A 25,255-nucleotide genomic window follows, 5' to 3' on the forward strand; every position below is an offset into this window, starting at 1 on the left:
TAGAAGGGTTATGTGGAGCTTGCCTTGCACGTGGTTTGATCCTCAGCACCTTATATGGTACCTTAAGCACTACCAAGAGTGATTCCTAAGCACAGAACCAGGAGTGAGCCCTGAACAGAGCTAGGTGTGCCTCCCTCCTCGAAATTAAAATGCTGCCGCTTGAAATAATCAATATTAAAGGATGTTATGTATTTGGAGGTGATGTTTCCAGAACCATAATGTGTATAAAGAAGAACAGTGTCTTAAAATCTAACACTCTCAGATACAGGTTTTTGTTGAAGTTTTCAGATGACACTGGTTTTAAATAAAAAGACAAAATAGATTTTTTTTAGGTCTTACTAGGTGTCTTGAAATTGTTAGGATTGTGCCTATTCTGTAAAGGACTTGGAATACTTTTTGGATGACAAAGAAAGGTATTTTTGTACGTGTCTGGAACTTTTGCATTTCATTTAAGAACTGTTAACTCCCTAAACAAGAATAATTTATAAACAATTCATTTATTAGCAAATTTTCTAGGAACAAAGCTTGTCAAACACAAAGATGAGTGGGATGTAGTTCCAGCCTCTAATTCACAGTTCAGATGACAGTTAATATGTAGTTCAACTAGCTGAAGGAATTTAACCTCGTGCCTACACCCTTTCTTCTACTTTAAATCCCTTTTTTAGAAAAGAAAATCATGCTTTAAGAAATGATAGCTTTTATCAGATGTCATGTTAAAATAAACCACACATTTTGCTTGATAGTCATTTTAATCTCACTCCTTCAAGGAGTTCTGGCATATAGTAAGTGCTACTTACGTGCTGAATGAGTGGAAAGTTAGTTAATGAATAATTAGTTATAGTAAATGCTTTGTAATTCAGTCTGTTCTGATTTATCTTTTTTTATGGAAAACCAAATATTTTTTGAGAAAATTACCATAATTGTTGTATACTTTACAAATGAAAAGTATACTCTACTTGCTATATTGTCTCCAACTGCTACAGGCTTCTATTTTGATAATATGTAATTTCATATCTTTCAGTATGTTAAACATATTTACTGGAAAGATTTCTCCCATTTATTTGTGTCCTATAGAGCTCATCCATTGAGCCTTCTGGTGCCATTCTAATAGCTTCAATTTTTCTCTTGGTATAAGGCATTTTGATGTAGTAGAAGGTTAAACAAGCAGGACTGCATTGTCAGCTTCATTGATTACCAATTTTTCCCACTATCAACACTGCCACACCAACCCTAAACATTGGACTTTTGGGGTCCCTGCTATTTCTTCTGAGAGATGGGCCTATTAAATTCAGATTCTTTTAAGAAGGACATACATAGTACATCACTCTTGTTTTCCTTTTTAGGCACTAGACAATAGTGTTTCTCCAATTATGCTTCTTTCAGATGTATATTGCATATAACACTTTAAGGGAAAACACTAGCTTATTATTGTACAATTTCAGAATAATTATATTTTAGAAATTAAAAAATGAAAACGTGTAATTTTTCTTTGAAAAAAAATTGCAGAATATTTTGTGATATAATACTAATGCCAATGTGGATGTTGTGTTTATTTTGTGGATTATAAGGTATTTGAAGGGCAGAGATGATTCTTATCTCATTATTTGTTCATTTAAATTTTTGCTATGTTATGATAGATGAACACGGCCTCACAAAAATGAGGCTTGGACCCTCTCACTGAATCACATCCTTGGCCCTGGCCCTGTTATTTTTTTTAATGTATGTCATCACATGTGATTTAGTGATTATAAGAAAATTCATAAGATTATATTAAGTCTGAGCACATCTTTGAATAAATGAAAGTTTATGTTTCAAAATTCAACAGTATGACTATTTCTGTATTTGAAAATGGAAGTTGGGTCATATATAGATCATATATTTGAGAAATATAAACTATTTTATACTTGTCAGATGACAGTCTAATGATCAGAGGACTATGCATTTCATGTCTGATGGAGAACTTTTTAAGACAGTTTTATAGTAAAAATAATTACATAAATGTAGCAAATTGTTTTTTCCAAATAAGAGTGCTAATTATTATACAAATTATCTGCTAGCAAAACACTTAATGTATACATTTGTGCCATCTAATTACAGGTTAGATTATTTTGAAAAAATTATGCAACTGATACAAAAATTTTATGCTTCTATTCACATAAGAGCGATGGCACTGAAAATTAAAGTCAGAGCTAAAAGAGGAATGCTAATGTGACTGAAAAATAAATTAAACATTATATTTTATTTTGGTTCTCAAGGTCTCCAGCCATATTCATGGGGATAGCTAGATACTTAATCTTTGTTAATATAAGAGCAAAATGGATATTCATGCAAAATTTTGTTCTTTAGGCATGAATTTATAATATAAACTAATGTTTTGATTTAATATATGCAAATAGTTCACATTAAGCTCTCCTGCTCTTTATTTTAAAATGGAAGTATATTGTACTTGTACTTTTTCTGCTTGGAAGGATTTTGTGAGAACAATTATGGCTTCAGAAAAATAAACAAGATAAATGTGAATCCTGTTCATTATTGCTATAATGACCAAATAATTTATCAGACCTTTATTATTTTCATTTGTATTACAAGTAAACTAATGAGAACCCCAAGAAAATTGGTCCCCTCACATGAAATATCCATTATCTGTGGATGGCATTTGGATTAAAAAAATGAGTTTAGACTGTCCTTTCCTGCTCTCCTCTGAAAGTAATTATATAGAGTGCTTATTGTTCTCTGAGCATGATGTATACATACTATTGAACTATTGGGTGCTATAAGGGAGTAATGGACTCATAGACATGGGGTATCAGGTTTCCAAAAGGTAGTAACATCTGTGCTATTGGTAATTACCTGGGAAACTCCATTAGTACTCAGGGACTCCAGAATTGTTTTCCAAGGCTCATGGGGCCTACTGACATTATTTGGCAATGTTTTGGGACTTGAATATCAGGGATTTAAATTACTCCCAAAGATGTAAATATGCCCTTATGTCTGTGTATCTTCCAATTTCTACCTTTGCATTTTTAAAGCATGTTATTCTTCCTTTAATTAATATAAATTTTAAAATCAAGAATAACATTTTGAAAAGTTATCAAATATCTTAGAAGAATTTTAATACCAAAAACTGTTCAACAAAAATGAAATCAATCAATGTGGAAATTGAAACAGTAATCAAAACTCTCCCCCCTCCAAACAAACCTCAAGCCAGATGGCTTTATCATGTTAACAAACCATCAAATAACTTAATCTTTTCTTCTCAAAATCTTCCCCCAAATCAAAAAAGACTATTTCCAAATATATTTTATTTGGTTATCACTACCCTGTTACCGAAACCAATCATATTATATCAAGAGAAATACTAACCAATATGGTTTTTAAATTATTTTTAAATATATTTTTTATTTAAATACTGTGGTTATAAGGTTGTTCATAACACAGTTTTTCCCCTACAGATAAAGTTGTTCATGATTGAGTTACAGTCATACAATGTACAATAACTTTCACCAGTGCACATTTCCTGCCGCCAATGACAACAGTTTCTCTCTCACCCTCCTTGATGCCTTCCCTCCCACCCAGCCTATCACTGCCTCTGGGGCAGGCATTTTATTTCTCTCTCTCTCTCTCTCTCTCTCTCTCTCTCTCTCTCTCTCTCTCTCTCTCTCTCTTTCCCACACTCTTTTCTTTTTTGACATTGTGTTTGTAACACTGCAAATAAAAGGGTGCCATGATGTTCCTTTGTATTAGATGTATTTAGACCCTTCTTTACTCTAACTCTTCTCTCCACTCTTTGTTGCAAGCTTCCTACCATGGACTAGTCCTCCTCATCTCTATTGTCTCTTGTTATAATCCCCACAATGCCTTTTATTCTCCTGATATCCCACAGATGAGTGACAATATACTATGTTATCCCTTTCCCTCTAACTTACTTGTCTCAGCATAATATTCTCTATGTCCATCCATGTATAAGCAAATGTCATGACTTAATTTTTCCTAATGGCTGCATAGTATTCCACTGTGTAGAAAAAAAACAATTTCTTTAGCCACTCATCTCTTGTCAGGCACCTGGGTTGCTTGCAGATTTTGGCTATTGTAAATAACACTGCTATGAACATAGGAATGTAGAGGGAATATTAGTATTGTGTTTTTGTGTTCCTAGGGTACATCCCTAAAAGTGGTCTTGTTGGGTCATAAGGAAAATCAATTTTCAGGTTTTTAAGAAATATCCATATCGTTTTTCAAAAAGGATGGACTAGACAACAATCCACCCACAGTGAAAGAGTCCCATTCTCCCCATATTCATGCCAGAACTGGATGTTCTTGTTCTTTATGATGTGAGCCATTCTCTGTGGTGTGAGATGATACCTCATTGTTGTTTTGATTTGCATCTCCCTGAGGCTTAGTGATGTGGAGCATTTTTTCAAGTGTCTTTTGGCCATCTTTATTTCTTCTTTGAGGAAATGTCTGTTCATTTTCTCTCCCCATTTTTTGATGGGGTTAGATTTTTTCTCATTCAGTTCTGTCAGTAGCTTATATATCTTAGATATTAGCTGCTTATCAAATGGTATTGGGTGAATAGTTTCTCTCATTCCACGGATAGACTTTGTATCCTAGTCATTATTTCCTTTGAAGTACAGAAGTTCTCAGTTTATTGTTGTTCCATTTATTTATCTCTTCTTCCACTTGCTTGGATAGTACTGTTTCTTTTTTTGAAGATGCCTTTAATCTCAATTCATGGAGCGTTTTGCCTTTGTTTTCCTCTCCATTTCATATAGTTTCAGGTGTGATATGAAGATCTTTAATCTATTTTGATTTGACCTTTGTGCATGGGGTTTGAGAGGTCTGATGTAAGACCTTCCCCGCAGTGCCCTAAGCTTTCTGTTGAAATGTTAATCCCTCCTGGATGGTCAGACTAGTCCACACTTGGAATGGGCAGATTATTTTGAGTAAAGAATAAGAAAGTCTGCCTGGGGGTGGGGTGGGGAAGGAGAAAACTGTGGAGAGCCTGAGGAGAAGGAGCAAGAAGAGGCTAGACAAAAAGCTTAGCATAGAAGTTATGTGAGGAAATGCACATGGCAGTTAGGACCATAGAATAAATCGACTCTGATGAAAACTTAACTGACTCTTTATGAAATAATTTCTCTGCTGTTACCCTGCCATCTTCAGACCTGCTGGCCAAGGGGCTAGAGGCCTCACCCAACACATGGATTTTAGACTTTATATTTAATTAACAGTCTGACTTTAGCTTTTTTGCATGTAATTGACTAGTTTTCCTAACACTGCTTATTAGAGAGACTTTTCTTGCCCCATCTTATATATGTTGTCCCTTTATCAAAGATTAATTGGTTTTATACCTGGAGGTCAATCTCAGAATATACAAGTTTATTCCATTTATCTGAATATCTGTCTTTATTTTAATACCATGCTATTTTAATTACTATTTCTTTATAGTACAATTTAAAGTTGAGCAAAATGATGACTCTCATATTCTTTCTCCCAAGGATTGACTTAGCTATTCGTAGGCATTTATTGTTCCAAATTAATTTCAGGAGTGTTTGATCTACTTCTTTGAAAAACATCATGGGTATCCTTAAAGGAATTGAATTAAATCTGTACAATGCTTTGGAAGTATTGCCATTTTACTGATATTAATTCTCCCAATCCATGAGCTGGGTATATGTGTTTCCATTTCATTGAGTACTCATTTATTTCATGAAGCAGTGCTTTATAGTTTTCTTTGTGTAGGTCTTTAACCTCTTTAGTTTAAGTTGACTCCAACGTACTTGATTTTCAGAGGCAAATTATAATGAGGTTGTTTTTGTAATGTCTTTTTCTTCTCTTTCATTATTTGCATATAAAATGCCATGGAGTTTTGAGTGTTAATTTGTAGCCTACCACTTTACTATATGAATCTATTTTTTTTCTAGAAGTTTTTCAGTAGAGTCTTTAGGATTTTTAAAATATAGTCTCTGGCCTACAAAGGGCGGAGCTTGATCCCTGCTGCAACTTTTCAATGTGGCTGCTATTCAAAATTTGAGACTGCCAGTGCTGAGATCAACCTCACCCAGAAGAGCCTGTGGAAACCACATCAACATAGGTCAGCAGACCATGCCCACTATAGGCGGAGTCAGAGGAACCCAGTCCCTCTGCTTTGCTCTGCTGCCATGCACATCTCCTAATCAATGATCTCCAGCATAACACACAGAAAACATCACACTCCCTAAAGCATTGTACAGATTTAATACAATTCCTCTAATGATACCCATGACATTCTTCAAAGAAGTGGATCTAAACTCCTGAAATTCAGAAGATGAGAGACATCACCTTCCCCAACTTTAAATTGTACTACAAAACAGTTGTCATTAAAACTGTATTGTATTGGAATAGAAACAGAACCTCAGATCAATGGAATAGACTTGAGTATTCAGAGACTGTTTCCCAGACATAAAATCAATTAATCTTTGATAACAGGGCAAGAAATACAAAATGGAGCAAGGAAAGTATCTTCCACAAGTGGTGTGGGGACAACTGATCAGCCACAAGGGAAAAAAAAGCCAACTCAGACCTCCAACTAACACCATGCAAAGGTCAAATCGAAATGGATTAAAGACTTTGATATTAGGCCCAGAACCATAAGGTATATAGAACAACATGTAGGTAAGATACTCTGTGACACTGAAATTAAAGGCATCTTCAAGGAGGAAATAACTCTGTCTAAACAAGTGGAAACAGAGATAAAGAAATGGAATTACATCAAACTGAGAAGCTTTTGCACCTCAAAGGAAATAGTGACTAGGATACAAATGCCACCCACAGATTGTAAGAAACTATTTACCCAATACCCATCAGATAAGGGGTATATAATATCTAAGATATACATGGTACTGACAGAACTTAACAAGAAAAATATCTAACCCCATCTAAAAATGGAGAGAAGAAATGGATACTTCCTCAAGGAAGAAATAAAAATGTCCAAAAGGCACATGAAAAAATGCTCCACATTACAAATCATCAGGGAGATGCAAATCAAAACAACAAATAGGTACTGTATCATATCATGGACACTGGCACACATCACAAAAAACAAGAACTATTAGAGCTGGCAGGAATGTAGGGAGAAAGGAACTCACATTCACTGCTGGGGGATGATGGCAGATGGTCCATCCTTTATAGAAAACAACTTTGTGATTTCTCAAAAATATGGAAATTGAGCTCCCATATGATCCAGCTATACCACTCTTAGGGATATACCCTAGGAACACAAAAACACAATACAAAAATGCTTTCTTCACACCTATATTTATTACAATGCTATTTACAATAGCCAGAATCTGGAAACAACCAAGATGCCTGACAACAGATAAGTGGCTAAAGAAACTTTAGTTCATATACATAGTTGAATCCTATGTAGCCATCAGGAAAAATGAAGTAATGAAATTTTCCTATACATGGATACACATGGAAACTATTATGTAGAATGAAATAAGTCAGAGGGAGATAGACACAGAATTATCTCACTCATCTTGGGATTTAAGAAAAATAAAAGTCATGGTAATAATACCCAGAAACAACAAAGATTAAGCCTGGAAAGATTGGCCCATAATATGAAGCTTACCACAAAGAGTGGTGCGTGCAGTTAGAGAAATAACTATACTAACAACTATCATGACAATGGTAGTGGGTGATAGAACTAGAATGCCTGTCTCAAATAAGGCAGGAGGTGGGAAATGGGGGAGATGGGGAGTTTTTGGTGGTGGAAAGATAACACTGATGAAGGGGAATATTCTTTTTATAACAAACCCATCTACAAACATGTTTTAATCATGGTGCTAAAATAAAGATATTATAAAAGTAAATGTAGTTTCATGTCATCTGAAAACAGTGAGAGCTAGACTTGTTTCTATCTGCATGCTCTTGATTTCTTTTTCTTGTCTATTTGCTATGGCAAGTATTTTCAGTACTATGTTGAATAGAAGTGGTGAGATAACAACCTTGTTTTGTGCTAGATTTTAGAGGAAAGGATTTTTATTTTTTCCCCTTTGAGTATAATATTTATAGTGGGATTATCATAAATGCCATTGACTATATTGAGAAAAGTTCTGTTCCCATCTTGTCTAGAGCTTTTATCATAAATGGGTAATGGACCTTATCAAATGCTTTCTCTGCATCTATTGATAAGATCATATGATTTTTTATTTTCCTTTTGTTGATCATGTATTATGTTGATTGACTTTCATATGTTAAGCCATCCTTACATATCTGGGTTGAACCCTACTTCTTGATGAGCTGTTGTATCCTATTTGCTAGAATTTTGTTGAGTATCTTTGCATCTGTGTTCATCAAGGTTGCTGATTTGTAGTTCCTTTTTTTCGTGGCATTTCTCTCTGCTTTTGTTTCCTGAGTGTGTGTGTTTCTATTTCTTCAATTTCTTTGAAGAGCCTGAAAAGGATTGGAAGTAGGACGTCATAAAAGTTTGGAAAAAGTCACTATTTTATTCATCTGGGCTCAGGCATTTGTTTTGGGGGAGATTTTTGATTACCATTTTATTTTCATCAATAGTGATAGGTCTGTTCAGATATGCAGATCATCCTAGTTTCAACCTTGGGAGTTTATAGGAGTTCAAGATTTATCCATTTCTTCCACATTCTCTTGTTTTGTGTCAGAAGATTTTCTCAAAGTAATCTCTGATTACACTTTGAATTTCTGTAGTTTTATAGTAACTTTCCCCTTTTAATTTCTAATTAGTTTTATTAACTTTCTCTTTTTTAATATAATTTTAATCATAGTGGCTTACCTATCATTGACAATATTTTAGGTACATATTAACATAAAATCAGGGGAATTCCCATCACCGAATTGTCCTCCCTCCACCTCCGTTCCCATCCTACCTCCCATATCCTCCTCCTTCACCCCTGGGGCTGCTAAAATAAGTAGTCCCCTCTGTGCCTAGCTTACTACTTAGTGATCCTACACCTGTTTGGTCTTGGTACCTCCCTTATTTCCCGCTCTAATTGGGAGGCGGGACTAGATAGTTCAAATTATGTGGTTTTGTTTGAAGAAGAGAGAGGTAATAAACTGGAGAAAAAATCAAATACACCGAAAATGGGCAGAGTTCTTCTGGAGGCTCTCATCCTAGGTTTGAGAGATGAAGGGAAAAAAAAAGGCAAAACACCACAACAGTACAAAAAGAAGTGTCAAGTTAAATATCCAGTGAGTACTCCAAATATAAAGAGAAGCAGCACCACATAAAAGCCATGGTCTTGAGATAAAAAACATGGCAGAGCACATAAAGGAAGAAAAGAAAAGAAAAATAAATAAATAAATATAAATGGAGACAACTTCAATAACCACACCAAAACAAAGAAATCGACAAAAACTAGATAAATAAATAAAAAATTGTTTTGTGCTTTTTTTTTTTTTTTTTTTTAAACTGAAAAATATGGAACGCTTCACGAATTTGCGTGTCATCCTTGCGCAGGGGCCATGCTAATCTTCTCTGTATCGTTCCAATTTTAGTATATGTGCTGCCGAAGCGAGCACTGTTTTGTGCTTTTTTGCCTTTTTTTTTTTTTTCCTTTTTTCTTCCCTCCTGCACAGCCACAGTAAATATTGGGGTCATTTGAAAAGGAATTCCCTTGGCCTAAGAGATACAGGGTTTCTCCACCCTTGAAGTATATTGTCATGGGATTAACTATAGACTCCTTTCAGGTTCATTTACTCTTCCCTTGGTGCTTTTGTGATGTATGGAAGACACTGCTCTGTCCTGGGTGATAAAATCAGACCTCTGTATCCAGAGATCTCAGTATCTGCACAGGTCAGGGATTGGAGCTTATGATGAAGTCTTTATTTGTGGTTCTAGAAGTTCTGTTCCCTCAGTGTCATTTTAATCCTTCTTCAGTGGTTGCCGGTCTTGGTCTTTGCGCTGATCGTGGGGTGGGACCTGGGATAGCGTCTTTCGTTGTTTCCAGAAGACCCATTCCGTTGCAATTGTCTCAGACAGATCTCTGGAACTATAGATCATGGTTGTTGTGCAGGTCATAGCTCAAACCCTAGACTAGGGCTTTTTTATTGGTCCCAGGATACATACAGTCTGGTCATGGTTTATCAGCCAGTCATCTGTAAATCGCGATCTTGGCATTTGGACAGACCAAAGGGTGACAAGTCTTCTGATTTTGTCTTATTGTTATCTAGTGAGGTAGGATAACCTGCTCTTAGGTCAAGTTATTCCCAGAGGTCAAGTTGTTCCCAATTTCCTCATTGTCAGGATATCATATTAGAGCTGGCACTTGTTGGTGTCCGAGCAGTATTAAGGATGTCTCAGATGGGATTTGTTTTTGTGGCTGTTGTGAAGAACGGTGTCATTTCTATGTCTGGGATCCAGGGTTCAAGGCTGGACGGTTGGTGTCTAATCACTTGGGGTCTAAGTTGGGACCATATGACATATTTTAAAGGTGGGAGATGCTCCTGTATTGTAAACAAGTATGAGTTCTTATCCCTAGTAGATAAGAGCTTGTTTTTATACATAAGATTTCCCCTTTTTTTAGTGTGCCTTTGCAGGGAGAAATGGTGCTACATTATATTGCTGGTGTATTTGAGGGTGGAAAGAGAAGAAAACAGAAATAGATCACACACCCAAAAAAGATAAAAATATAAATAAAAATATATGTGCTCACATCTATAGGTAAAAAGGAAAAGGATATTAAAAATGAAGTAAAAAAGTAATTAAAGGAACAAAGTGATGCAAGAGACTACCTTACATTTGAGGAAAAGCAGGTAAAGAGGTAATGTAATACAGGTCTTATACTTATGATGGAAGTATAGGTTTCCCCATTGTCTTTTGAGGTTTTCTTGTGGTGGTTGGGTTCCCGGGCGCCTTTTCATCACACAAACTGACCGTCTTGAGAATAGCAAAAGATTTGCGGCAGGGAGGTCTTGGGAAGAGTTCTTGCATTAGGGATACTTTTAGCGCTAAGCCCGGTTTCAAGTAACAGTCCATGTTAGGAAGGGTTGGTAAGAGTCAGCAGGGGAGTTGGTTGCCTTTTCTTGCAGGGGACGAGGTGTGAGTTTGACTGGGTGTCCCTTCACGTGGGTGCTGGGTACTGATTCGCTGGGGTAGGAGGTCAGTCATGATGCCTCATGGATTAAGAATTGAGGGTGAAGAGTTTTAATAAGGTGGGAAATCTGGATGGGATTGAGAGTTGAAGGGATAGTCGGATTTCCAAAGGAGGGAAAGGGGAAAGTATATGGAAGGGGCAGGAGAGAAGAAAAGAGAAAATAAATGATAAAGAAAAGGAGGGGAAAAAAAGGAAGTAGTGAGAAGAGAGGAGAAAAGAGCAAGGGAATGCTAGTTTGCTTGAATGTGTTCGATGAGTAGGACCTGCAGTATAAGTCTGTAGGTCACAGTTGCTGCTTCAGTGGTCTGGCTGGTCACGTGTTTCATGTCCTCTCTCTTACTTTGTGAGTCTTGCTAGTCGTTTATCAATTTTACTTATTTTTTGAAAAGACCAACTCTTCCTTTCAGTGATATTTTGGAATTTGGGGGGGTTCCATTTCTTTTCTTTCTTTTAAATATGGAACGCTTCACGAATTTACATGTCATCCTTGCGCAGGGGCCATGCTAATCTTCTCTGTATAGTTCCAATTTTAGTATATGTGCTGCTGAAGCGAGCACAGGGTTCCATTTCTTTCATTTCTGCTCTGACCTTTCTATTTCCTTTCATCCGCCTATTTATGGTTCATTTTGTTGATAATTTTACAATTTTTAAGCTGTGCCATTAAGTTATTTCTCTAGACATTTTCTTCCTGATGAATACTCACAAAGCTGTAAATTTTCCTCTTAATACCATTTGTATTGTGTCCTACAATTCTGATAATTTGTGTCTTAATTATGATTTTTCCAGGAATCTTTTGATTTCCTCTTTTATTTTGTCTCTAATTTACTCACTGTTCAGTAGTGAGCTGTTTAATTTTGAGGTATTAAAGTTATTTCTCTGCCTTTCTCTGTGTTGTAATTAACTTCTAATTTCTGTGCATGAACGATATGAGAAGGTAGTTGATACAATTCGTATCCTTTTGATTTTATCAAGGTATGTTCTGTGGTTCAACATATGATCTATTTTGAGAATGTCCCATGTGTGTTGGAGAAAAATGTGTATCCAGCATTTTGTGGAGAGAATGACCTATATATATCTACCAAGTCACTCTTTTCCATTTCTTCCTTCAGAGCTAGTTATTGTCTTGCTATTTATGTCTTTCTTAAAATCTATCAGCAATTGTTTTAAATATTTCTCTGGCCTCTCTTTGGGTGCATATATATTTAGAAGTGTGATTTCTTCCTGTTGTATATATATATCTCTTGATTATTAAGAAATTTTCATCTCTATCGCTTATGTACTTTTTTTTTTATTGTTTTTGGGTCACACCCAGTGGTGCTCAGAGGTTCCTCTTGGCTCTATGCTCAGAAATCGGTCCTGGCAGGCTTCAGGGACTATATGGGATTTAAACCACCATCCTTGTGCATGAAAGGCAAATGCCTTACCTCCATGCTATCTCTCCGGCCCCTCTTGTGTACTATTTAAGTTTAAAATCTGTGTTGTCTTTTCTTGCAGGCAGTCAAATATTGGATGCAGCATTTTGATCCACCTTGCCACTCTATGTCTCTTAATTGGTGCATTTTGTTCATTAACATTGAGAGAGATGATTGTCATGAGACTAAATGTTATCTTATTGTAGGAGTTTGGTGTGTTTGTTGGGTCTGAATTAGCTTAGAGTAGACCTTTCAGCTCTTCTTTTAATGTTTGCTTTTAGTCTGTAAAGTTTCTGAGCTGTTTATTCATGAAGCTGTGTATTCTACCTTCAAACCTGAATGAAAGTCTGGCTGGGTGAACTATACTTTGCAAAACATCAATTTCATTGAGTTTTGTGACTATATCCCACCACTACTTTTGGACCTTGAGGGTTTCTTATGACAAATCTGCCATAAATCTTAAGGATGCTTCTTTGCATGTAATTTCCCTATCGATCATGTCGCTTTTAGTATTCTATCTGTGGTTTTCATTATTGCAACTATTATGTGCCTAAAAGTGCCTTTCTTTGGATCACTTTTAGTTGGTACCCTTCGTGCATCTAGAATACATGCATGCAGTCTTTAGTTCTGGGAATTTCTCAGCAATGATATCCTTGACTGTTGATTCTTCATCGGGGTTTTCTTCCTTGGTCTCTGTAGCCCCAATGATTCTTATGTTGTTTCTACTGAGTTTATCCAAGAGTTCTATTGTCATCTGCTTGCTTTTTCTTTTTTACAACGTTTTCCAGCCTCTTCTATTGTATGGAGGTGTTCATCTTCTATATCACTGATTCTATCCTCAGCAGCTGTTACTCTGATGATGAGGTTTTCCTTTTACCTAAGATGTTTTTCAGTGCTGATATTTCTGTTTGAAGTTCTCATTTCTACTCTTAGATCCTCTTGAGTCTTCTGGGCTGTCCATTCCATCATTTCTTTAGGTTCATTGAACATTCATAACATTTCCTCTATAAAGTCCTGATCAGAGATGTTATGTAGTTTGTAGGTGTTGGTTGAGTCTCCAGAACAAGCATTTTCAGTCAGAAGTTGTGGTGGGGTTCTGCATAGTTTTCTCATTGTGAATCCCCATATATGGTACTGTTATTAAGTGTTGTGGTACAGATCCTTGACTCAAAAAAATGTTTTGCTGGTCTCACACTCAACTGAACTCTACTGGGGATTTATTTTCTCAAACTCTGCCTACAATTGACAGGCACCTGTCATACCCATTCTATTCTCTGGCCACTGTTTGTAGCTATTCTTTAGCTGGTCTCACTCTCTACAAAGCTCAAACTACAACCAATATTTGTTTAAAAGAGTTGCACTAATTCTAAACAAAGAATTTTTAACAGTTAAGTCATACAATCATACATTAAAACTCATACATAATTATGAAATGAAGTTTATGTTCCCAGTGGAAGGAAGCTTTGATGTATGCAAATGAATCTAACACACATACCTATGTTAATAAATGGATGACAAAAGTTATATAGTACCAATAGGTGTGGAAAAAGAAGTGGACAATGTTTAGCATTTATTTATGATAAAACTCAATAAGATGGAAATAAAAGGATCAGACCACAAGAGTGGGCCATAACAATAACATTATATTCAGTGGTAAAAACTTAAACCCTTTTCTTTAAAAATAGGAGCAATATTAGTTTGTTCACTTTTAAATTTTTTCATATTTAGTACTAGCTGTCTTAGGGCATTTAGACAATGACAGAAATAATAAAAAGTGAAATTTCCATTATTTACAGATAACATATAATAGAAATACATAAGGACTCCTCCAAAACTATTTAAAATAATTAATAGACAGTTTATGAAAACAATATACAAAAGCTTGCATTACTTGTATGTGAACAGTGGGTGAGAACAAACAGTAGTTAAGCAAGCAGTCTCATTTATAGTGTAAAAATAACTAAGTACTTAGGAATGATTTTTAAAAGAATGGTGCAACCAACATAATGAAAGCTACAGCATCCTATTAAAAGATTTTTAACAAAACACTAAAAAATGAAAAAAATAATTCGTGTAATTAAGATAGGCAGTTGTCAAGGTGGCAGGCTAAGGGGTCAGAAGGGAATATGAGGAGTGGGTGGAAGGAAGATGACATTGAATGTGGATGCTGAACATTATATATCTAAAGCTAAACTACCAATAACTTTGAAATCAAGATATTTTATATAAAAATAAAAAAGATTATTATCAGCAAATGTGCATGTTTTGCCTATGTTAGGTAACATACATTTTTAGCCTTTATCTTTGCTGATCATAATAAATCAGATTAGTCTTTCATTGTATGTGATCAGATCATACATTCTAACATTGTTTTTTAAATTATAGGAGTTGACAGGCAGTGTTTAATTGTAGTGTAAGGTTTCAAACTCAAGAAAAGAGAAACTTGCTTTTCTAATTGTGTTATCAATATTTTTTTACCTTTATACTCTTGTTTTATTATGTTTTTCTTCCTCTGAAATATTTTGCTTTTCATAAACTAAAAAAAAGTCATTTAAGTGAAATTTTGTTGCTGTTATTTTTGTTTTTGAGCTACATTTGGTGGTGTTCCAGGGTTACTCCTGGCTCTATACTCAGTAATCACACTTGATGGTTTGGGGACTATATGGGTTGCCAGGGATTGAACTCTGGTTGACTGCATTCAAGGCAAATGCCCTAGTTACTTTACTATCTCTCTGGCCCTTAAGTGAAATATTTTGACAAAAACAAAAACTGCAAAGGCTAGTTCCAGTCAGTTTTCCTTGCCAAATGGATTATATTTATAAAGAAAATCATCACTAAAAAGGAGATTCTGATACTAAACATTTCCTGAGCAAGAGGCCAGTGAGCAATTTAAATGTTGTGAAATAATTGCTGCAATTTTGGAAAATGTTTGCTGCATTTTCTGAGGTAAGTGCCAGTTTCCTGTCGAGAATTTAAAGTGGGGAACTGAGTCATCCAAGCCGCAAATTAGTCTTGAAAACAAGCTTTAGTGAATTGTTGCAGTATGTATTTTTGGTATTACAGAATCAGTACTTAGCTTGTCAGTGACATTAGCTAAAAGAGAAACAAAAGTAAAAATTCACTTACATGGCTCTCAACTGTGCAAAGCACTATGTAATTCATATTTAAATGCAATAAAAGGAGATACTCAATGCTATTAATTGAGTCTTATGATGAAAAAGTCTTTTAGAAAATCATATTCCATGTTGTAAGCTTCCTGGTGTCAAATTAGTTTCAATCTATAAATAATAATAAAAAAATTAAAACTTGATAAAGATGGTACTGGAGCAGTCGCACAAGCAGTAAGGCATCTGCCTTGTGCTAGCCTAGGACGGATCCTGGTTCGATTCCCTGGTGTCCTATATGTTCCCCCAAGCCAGGAGTGATTTCTGAGCGTATAACCAGGAGTAACCCCTGAGCATCACTGGGTATGGCTGAAAAACAACAACAAAAATAAAAACTTGGTAAAGGGAACTAACTCACAGTGAATAACACAAGTTGGTCAACTATCACAATTACAAGCCGATGTGTACACAAAATGTATACTTTTTGAAAAAATACTTGTTTTATTTTGTACTCTCAAACTAGATGTATTGGGTTGTGTTTTGAACCACAAGACTGAAATTTACGTTACTAGTATTTGGGGAAAATTTTACATGGTTTGAGAAGTTGAAGGCCACATTTTATACTGATAAGTGGAAAACATTATACCTGCCTTCTTGTTGTTGTTATTGTTGTTGTTTTATAATTTCTCTGGTCAACTGATCAAAAGATACTTTTTTGATCTTTATTTAAACAGCTTGATTAAAAATATAATTGTAGTTGGGTTTCAGTCATGTAAAGAACACACCCCTTCACCAGTGCAACATTCCCATCACCAGTGTCCCAAATCTCCCTCCTCCCCACCACCCTACCTATCTCTTGCACTCGAGACAGACTTTCTACTTCCATCATTCATTTGCATTGTTACGATAGTTCTCAGTGTAATTATTTCTCTAACTGCACTCATCACTCTATGTAGTGAGCTTCATGTTGTGAGCTGGATCTTCCAACCCTCCTCTCTTTTGTCTCTGAGAATTATTACAAAAATGTCTTTTATTTTTCTTAAAACCCATAGGTAAGTGAGACTATTCTGCATCTATCCCTCACCCTCTGACTTATTTCACTAAGCAGAAGGGATTCCATGTACCTCCATGTAAAGAAAAATTTCATGACTTCATCTCTCCTTACAGCTGTATAATATTCCATTGTGTATATGTATCACAGTTTCTTTAGCCATTCATCTGTTGAAGGACATCTTGGTTGTTTCCAGAGTCTGGCTATTGTAAATAGCATTGCAATGAATATAGGTGTGAGGAAGGGATTTTTATATTGTATTTGTGTGTTCCTAGGGTATATTCCTTTGGAGTGGTATAGCTGGATCAAATGGGAGCTCAATTTTTATTTTTTGGAGGAATCTCCATATTGCTTTCTATAAAGGTTGGATTAGACGGCATTCTGCTTGTTCTCATTCTTTGTGATGTGCACCAATCTCTTTGGCATGAGATGATTCCTCATAGTTGTTTTGATTTGCATCTCCCTGATGATTAGTGATGTGGAGCATTTTTCTATGTGCCTTTTGACCATTTGTATTTCTTCTTGACAAAGTGTCTGTTCATTTCTTCTCCCCATTTTTTGATATTTTTTTCTAGTAAAGTTCTGTAAGTGCCTTGTATATTTTGGATATTAGCCCCTTATCTGATGGGTATTGGGTGAATAGTTTCTCCCACTCAGTGGGTGGCGTTTGTATCTTGGACACTATTTTCTCTGAGGTGAAGAAACTTCTCAGCTTATTATATTCCCATCTATTTATGTTCACTTCCACTTGTTTGAAAAGTGTTGTTTCCTCTTTAAAGATGCCTTTAGTCTCAATGTCATGGAGTGTTTTACCTACATGTTGTTCTATATACCTTCTGGTATCAGGTCTGATATCAAGGTCCTTAATCCATTTGGATTTTACCTCGGTACATGGTGTTAGCTGGGGGTCTGAGTTCGCTTTTAGCAAGTGGCCAACCAGTTGTGCCTACACCACTTGTTGAAGAGGCTTTCCTTGCTCCATTTAGGATTTTGTGCTCCTTTTAAGTGATTGTATGTCTGGGGAACATTCTCTGAGTACTCAAGCCTATTCCACTGATCTGAGGGTCTGTCTTATTTCAATACCATGCTGTTTTGGTAACTTATGCTTTGTAATACAATTTAAAATGGGGGAAAGTAATTCCTCCCATATTCCTTTTTTCAAGGAGTGCTTTAGCTAGTCAAGGGTGTTTATTGTTTCAAATGAATTTCAAAAGCGTTTGATCCACTTTTTTGAAGAATGTCATGGATATCTTTAGAAGGATCACATTAAATATGTACAATGCTTTGGGGAGTATTGCCATTTTAATGATGTTAATTCTGCCAATCCATGAGCAGGGTATATGTCTCCATATCTGCATGTCCTCTCTTATTTCTTGGAGCAGTATTTTATAGTTTTCTTTGTTAGGAAAACACATCTTCACATCTTTAGTTAAGTTGACTCCAAGATATTTGAGTTTCTGTGACACTAATGTGAATGGGGTTGTTTTCTTAATGTCCATTTCTTCCCTATCATTATTGGTGTATAAAAAGGCCATTGATTGTTATGTGTTAATTTTGTAGCCTGCCACATTTCTATATGAATTGATTGTTTCTAGAAGCTTTTTGGTAGAGTCTTTAGGGCAGTGGTCCTCAAACTATGGCCCGTGGGCCACATATTGTATTTGTATCTGTTTTGTTTCTTCATTGCAAAATAAGATATATGCAGTGTGCATAAGAATTTGTTCATAAGTTTTGTTTTTACTACAGTCAGACACTCCAATGGTCTGAGGGACAGTGAACTGGCCCCCTGTTTAAAAAGTTTGAGGACCCCTGCTGAGTTTAGGGTTTTCTATTTGAAGTATTATGTCATCTGCAAACAGGGAGAGCTTGACTTCTTCCTTTCCTATCTGGATTTTCTTGATATCTTTTTTTGCCTAATCATTATAGCAAGTACTTTCAATACTATGTTGAACAGGAGTGGTGAGAGAGGACAGCCTTGTCTTGTACCAGATTTTAGAGGAAAGTCTTTTAGTTTTTCTCCATTGAGGATAATATTTGCCATTGGCTTGTGGTAGATGGCCTTAACCTTATTGAGAAAGGTTCCTTTTATTCCCATCTTGCTGATTTTTTTTTATCAAGAATGGGTGTTGGACCTTATCAAATGCTTTCTCTGCATCTATTGATATGATCATGTGATTTTTATTTTTCTTGTTGATGTTGTATATTGTGTTGATAGATTTACAGATGTTAAACCATTCTTGCATTCCTGGCATAAAACCTACTTGATTGTAGTGAATGATCTTCTTGATGAGGCATTTGATCCTATTTGCTAGGATTTTGTTGAGTGATCCAAAGACAATTATTCCCAATAAAAACCCAAAGTAGTTTTTAAATTATTTCTAATTTCTGATATATTTCAAATGATACTATTTTATTATTATTTTTTTAAGTGTCACCTGATGACGCTCAGGGCTTACTCCTGGCTATGTGCTAAGAAATAGCTCCTTGCTTGGAGGGCCATATGGGATGCTGGGGGATCAAACTGTGGTTCATCCTAGGCTAGTGCCGGCAACGCAGATACCTTACCACTCCGCATCACCGCTAAAAATGATACGGTTTTAAGATAATAAACTGTATGTCCACCAAAAGGATATTTTTGTAAATTAAGTGGCTGAATCAAAACTATAAGCATAAGCAGTATTTGCCTTGATAAAATGAATTGTGGAAAGCAATTTTAATCCAATTTTCAGCACCTTGTTCTTTTAATATATGATAATAAATGATAGAGGAAACACCATTAAATGCCATAGCATTAAATAACATACACACACGCACACAAATGTGTTCATTATATAAACCTCTTTCTTCTAGGTAGTTTTTCTACTGTGTTTTTCACCCATTTACTTACATGGGATAGTTTGGACAGGGATTACTCAATATTGTGGAGACCTCAAAACACTAATACACCATTTTGCTGCCCATTATGGCTACTATCAACCCTATTAAAGGAACAATCCATGTTTTAACTACTGTGTACTAAGAAGTACTCTAGGTCTTGCATAATGTAGTCCTTAAGAAAATATTTATTGTATGAGATAGTGAGAAAAAAGTATCTCCAGAACTTTGGGATAATTTTTTTCAAGCCACAGCTTTCAATAAGTATATGGCATTACTAGTGGAAGTTAGTAGAAATTTCATTTAATATTGAACAAAATCATAGATGCCTAGATCTCTAGCAGATATTTATGTTCTGTTTTGGGGGAGAGGCTAAGGAATCATATTTCAGACCTCAAAAGTCCCTAAGTGAGAAAAATTGTTTTGTTGTTGTTGTTAATTGTTTTGTTTTGTTCTGGTATTAAGGCCACATCAGGCAGTGGTTAAGGCTTAGTCCTTACTCTGCACTCAGGGATCATTCTGGGTATGGCTCAGAGGGAACCATATTGGTTGCTAGGGATGGTACCTTGGTCGGCCATATTCAAGGCAAGTTCCCTCCACTGTACATCTCTCAGCCTCAAAACTTTTTTTTGTTGTTGTTTTTGCATTTGCTTTATTTTAATGGTCACAATGGCTGATTTTTTGGAGAGAATTTTATCTTCATAATTCTAGTACAGTAGGGAATGAGGTCAGCATTCCAGTACTAATGGGGTAAATTGGTCCTGTGGTGCTAATAGGATCAGAAAATTATAGATTTTCATAAATAAAGGCACCTCAAAGATGAACACCCAACAGAATTTATAGGAAAAAGACTCAAGCCATATATCTCTCAACTATACATAGTACTGCCTAGTGTTTATTATGTCCAGTAGGGTTCAAAGAGCATTAAGAATCATATGCTTAGAAAGCAGCTCCAGTCTTTCTATCCATTGCTTTGTTTCCATGTGCTCTGTTAAGTTGGCCTATCCGGAACCATATCTGGATCTTGAGGAGGCAAAACCAGAGACTGTGCGAATCTTTTTGAGCTCATGAGGAGAGTTAGAAACCTTGAAGTTGGAAAGCCTTCACATCTCATAACAATGAGATTAGAGAAGTAATGTGTCTTTTAGGAGCCTACAAATAGAACAACTTTATTTTAAGTGGTTTAAATGTACTTTATACTTAATAAATAAACTTTATTAATATGTAAAGTGTGAATGTACTTTATACTTTAATGTATAAATCATTATTAATGGTACAATTTATATATAATATGTAGAAATAACAGAATTTTAAATGACAGCAAGCATTTTTCAGAGTTGACTTATCCTTAACTGCATTTAAACACACAGTTAAATGATGTCTATTTCGCCAAATTTTGGAGAATTTATAATATGACAATTATATTATTTCTAAGGAGAGTTAAACTAGTATGTCAATTTTTGAAAAAATAAGGAATTTATCTATGAGTTTTTTTTGTCATGTGTAAACTACCAGAAAAATGTTAATTTAAATGGTATTTTTATTTTTGGATGATTTCAGGATTCTTGTTTTCTGTTCATCTATTGTTAAAAACATTAGACTTTGAGAGAGATTTTTTTTTCAACTTATCTGTAATAAATATTTTTTTTGCCATTTTAAGGCTCAAGCTTCCATCTCTGTTAGCATTTGTGGGGGGGGTTTTAAAGTGTGCAATTTCTAAAAGAAACCATATCTGTGAAATAAGAGATTGCTAAAGAATGCTCTTGATAACTAAACAACATGCCTTGAATTATTCTCATTATTTGTATTATTTAGTCATAATGCTTCAATGGAAAATGATGTTTATGTTAAGATTTATCAAAACTTCAGTAGGATTCACAGTATAAAATCTCATTTTTAATAATAAAATGAAATTAAAATATAATTGTATGAAATATTCAATGCAATCCAAATCACAATGACAGTAGAATATGTAAGAAGATTGTTATATCTTCATTAAATACTCTCAAGTTGTATTAACTAAAGATTTATAAACAACATAAAATAAGTGTATTTTTTGTTTTTGTTTCTGTTTTTAATTTTTATTTTGACCAAAGTGGATTACAAAAGTTTCACAGTAAGTTTTAGGTACATAGTGATATTGAATCAGGGGCAATACCATCGCCAGTGTTGTCCTCCCTCCACCGCTGTTCTCAGGGTGGGGAAAAAAAAGTGTATTTTGTAAAGCTGAATATAGCAGGTCTATCTTTTATATAAATAAGGACTAAGATATAGTTTAGCATACATACTTCTTTTAAAGTACTTTTTTATCACTTACCAAATAAAATTAAGACTGAAGAAACTATTTAAAATTATTCATATTAGAATAAATTATCAATAGAAAATAACAGAAGATGGGAGTCAGGCCTTTTAATAAATGAGATGTCATCAAACATCTAAACTGCTGTCTCATTCTGCTCAAATAGCTTACACTCTATTTAGAGTTAGATAAATTTTGTATTTTCCTTTTTTATTTTGTATTTTTCAATTTTTTGTTCTCTTTCATTTCTGACTAATTTCCATTTTCTTTATATAATTTTTATGTTTTTGGAAATATCCTTGAATAAATATCTAACTTTCTGATGACACTAATCTAAGTACTTGATTTTAACTTAATTTCACTAATATATATTTGCTTTTGGAAGGAAAGTAAAATTTATATAATGGATACGCCAATTAGTATTTGGATCTCTGTAACTTTATCAACCATATATTGTTATTTTGATGGTCAGTATTTTTATTTTTACCATAATAATTTTGTTTAGCTCCTGAAGACTTGGTTAGATGAAGAACTTCAAAACTCTAAAACATTCAAACCATTGCTTATAAAAAGAGTAATCCACTTGGTCAGAATTTCCTTTCTTCACTAAAACTTTCCAAGGTGCCTCCTCAATATTCCAATGTATTAGCATCTTGAAGACTTAGAAAAAATATTTTGCATATTTTGCTTTTATCTCACTGTTCCATTTCTTTCTTCTTTCTTTCTTTCTTTTTTTTTTTTTTGTCTTTAGCAGTAATGCTTGCCAAGTCTGCTGCAAACTTCTAAGTCTGAGATCCTGAGGAAACCAGCTGGAGAATGCCTTCCGAACACTGCCTCAGGTCAGCCCTGTAGGATATATTGCTTGAGCTCTGAAATAGTAACCACACTGAATATTCCAGGATTATGCACACTAAGCCATAGTTGAGTTGAACCATAATTGAATTGAGCTAACAGAGCATAAGTGAGTATATACTGCAAAAGTTAATCTGTTTACTTACTACTCAAACCTGATTCATTTCAGGATCTTCAATTTAGATATATTTTTATCATTTGTGATGCTAACCTCCCTCAAATAAAAGTTACTCTTATAAGGCATACAATTTTAAAAGAGCCACAAAACCTACAATTATATGAATATTGTCCCTATTAAAACAATCCGTTTGGAAAGTATAAAAAATGTTCTTAATATGCTAATAGACTTTTGATTTAAAGTTGCACTGGTGAAGAAAGGTATCCATTTTATGGCTGGAATCCAACTACGAACATGTTTGTAACCATGGTACTTAAATAAAGAAATTATAAAATATACAATCTCTTTATTTAACAGATATTTATTGAGGCAAGAACGCTATATGCATTCTACAATGCATTCCAGAAATGAATAAAACTTAAAGCCTTCTTGCCTTCATCAAATGCATATTCTTAGGGGAATATATAATATGTAGTTTTACATCTTATTAAACATGTACTTCAAAGAAATACTAAACACTAACACTAAATAAGTAATAATTACAAATTAGTTAGTATAAGCAAATGAGTTATATTAATTTATATTGAATTGTTCATCTTAAAAATCCTTCAAAATTATGGAAACAGTCGAAATTATATTCAAAGCAAAGAATTAAATGAGATGACAAATCTGGGTAATTCTTTTTGAACTTGAAGAATTGTTATGTAGGAAGCTAGAGTGATAGCACAGTGGGTAGGACATTTGCCTTGCATGTGGGTGATATGAGTTCTATCCCCTTCTGATGCCCTGAACACTGTCTAGATGACCCCTGAGCACAGAGCCTGGAGTAACCCCTGAACACTGCTGGGTTGTGCCCCCAAACAAACAAAAAGAGAATTGCTATTTATCCATATAAATATTCCAGAAATATGTTCTAAATTTTTCATTGCTGTAGCTGTTATTTGTATTTCCTGACTGAGTCCTTTGTTCTAGATCAGTGATTTTTAGGGGAATTATTTTGCCTCCACTGCCTTCTGGGAAATATCTGATACAACTTCTTTGGTTATTACCAGGGGTAGGTGTGTTACTGGCAAACTACATATTTTATTTATATTAGAAAATTTATATTAGAAAGTTATATTATAAAGTCTTAAAGATAGCTCAAATTTAATATGCCCCAGTTCAAAGGCATTGTCTTCCTCTTTTGCAATTCTGATTCTGCTCCACTGATTCCTTATAATGGTAAAGTGAGATTATATAAACCAAACATTTAGAAGACTTTCTACAAATTTCTCTTTTACCAACCTCTGTATTTCATCCATCAAAAAGCCTATAAATTGCTTCTCTAAATAAGTTTAAAATTCATCCACTTTTTTGGAACTTGATCCCATGCTTCTGTCCAATAGTCAGGTTCTTTACTCCCTGTACTACTACTACTACTACTACTACTACTACTACTACTACTACTACTACTACTACTACTATTATCTAGCTTTGTTCCTATCTGGCCTAATCCCTCCAGTTTTTTAAATTTTGGAATTTCAATGACCTTCCCTGTTATTTCCCATTGCCTTCAAGGAAGCCTTTTCCAGAAGTTTTGTAGGAGTTGGCTTCAGCCTCCACTTCTGCACATCTTCCTTCATATTAAATTATTTCAAGACTTTCTCCCAAAAGACCTTTCTTTCAAAGACCTTCGCACTTTGTTGTGGTATTAGTTTGAAAATGTTTATCTTTCATTTTTGTCACAGATACATGTTCTAAAGCTCTCAACCCCAGCATTACTTCTTTAAGAATGCCAGGTTATTTGAGTAAGTGTACTTCCTTGCTAAGTCAAATGTCTCATGAGGGCTGTTACTTGTTTGATTTGCTCATTTTTTTTGTCTTCAGTACCTAACATAAAAATCTGTTATGGATTGGTTTCTTGACTACAAACTAGTCATTCATAACTAAGCTGCTTTCTTCTTAGATCTCATCATTTGTTTTTTTGATTTTGTTTTTGTTTTTGGGACCACACATAGTGGCACTTGGGCACTCCTATTTCTGTGTTCAGAAATCACTGCTGGCTGGCTGGGGGAACCATATGGGATTCCAAGGTTTGAACATGGGATGGCAGCATGCAAAACAAATGCCCTACCTACTGTGCTCTCTCTCTAGCCCAATTTCATTACTTAATCATTCTCTGAGCATATTTTTAGTTGTATATTATTTTGATCATTGCCTTTAAGAACAATAAGTTTATAGTGTTTTGGGGGGCCACAACCTGGCAGTGTCAGGGGTTGTTACTGGCTCTGAACTCAGGAATCACTCCTCAAAGGCTTGGGAGACCATGTGAGATCTCAGGGATTGAATTTGGATGACTGTGTGCAGGCAAATGCCCTACTTGCTGTAATCATGCCAGCCTCTCAAAGTATTTTTTAAATTGTAAAATGTTCTGCAAACCAATAAGCTCCCTGAG

General features: G+C 34.9%; 1 protein-coding gene and 2 non-coding genes across 4 annotated transcripts in view; 1 reads left to right on the top strand and 2 right to left on the bottom strand.

Moving 5' to 3' along the window:
* KLHL32 (kelch like family member 32) overlaps nt 1–25,255 on the top strand; it is a 232,792-nt gene that overhangs the window by 25,390 nt on the left and 182,147 nt on the right. For both annotated transcript variants that reach the window (XM_049771331.1, XM_049771332.1), the window contains exon 2: nt 22,603–22,690. In XM_049771331.1, coding sequence (XP_049627288.1) covers nt 22,668–22,690 — 23 coding nt within the window. In that variant the 5' untranslated portion in view covers nt 22,603–22,667. The remainder of the gene's footprint in view (nt 1–22,602; nt 22,691–25,255) is intronic.
* Nucleotides 9,431–9,537, bottom strand: LOC126008243 (U6 spliceosomal RNA). Its single transcript, XR_007495583.1, has one exon. It is a non-coding gene; the product is annotated as a U6 spliceosomal RNA (small nuclear RNA).
* On the bottom strand, nt 11,562–11,668 carry LOC126008349 (U6 spliceosomal RNA). Its single transcript, XR_007495683.1, has one exon. It is a non-coding gene; the product is annotated as a U6 spliceosomal RNA (small nuclear RNA).

This window comes from Suncus etruscus, chromosome 4, assembly GCF_024139225.1.
Source record: "Suncus etruscus isolate mSunEtr1 chromosome 4, mSunEtr1.pri.cur, whole genome shotgun sequence".
In the NCBI taxonomy this organism is placed as follows: Eukaryota; Metazoa; Chordata; class Mammalia; order Eulipotyphla; family Soricidae; genus Suncus; species Suncus etruscus.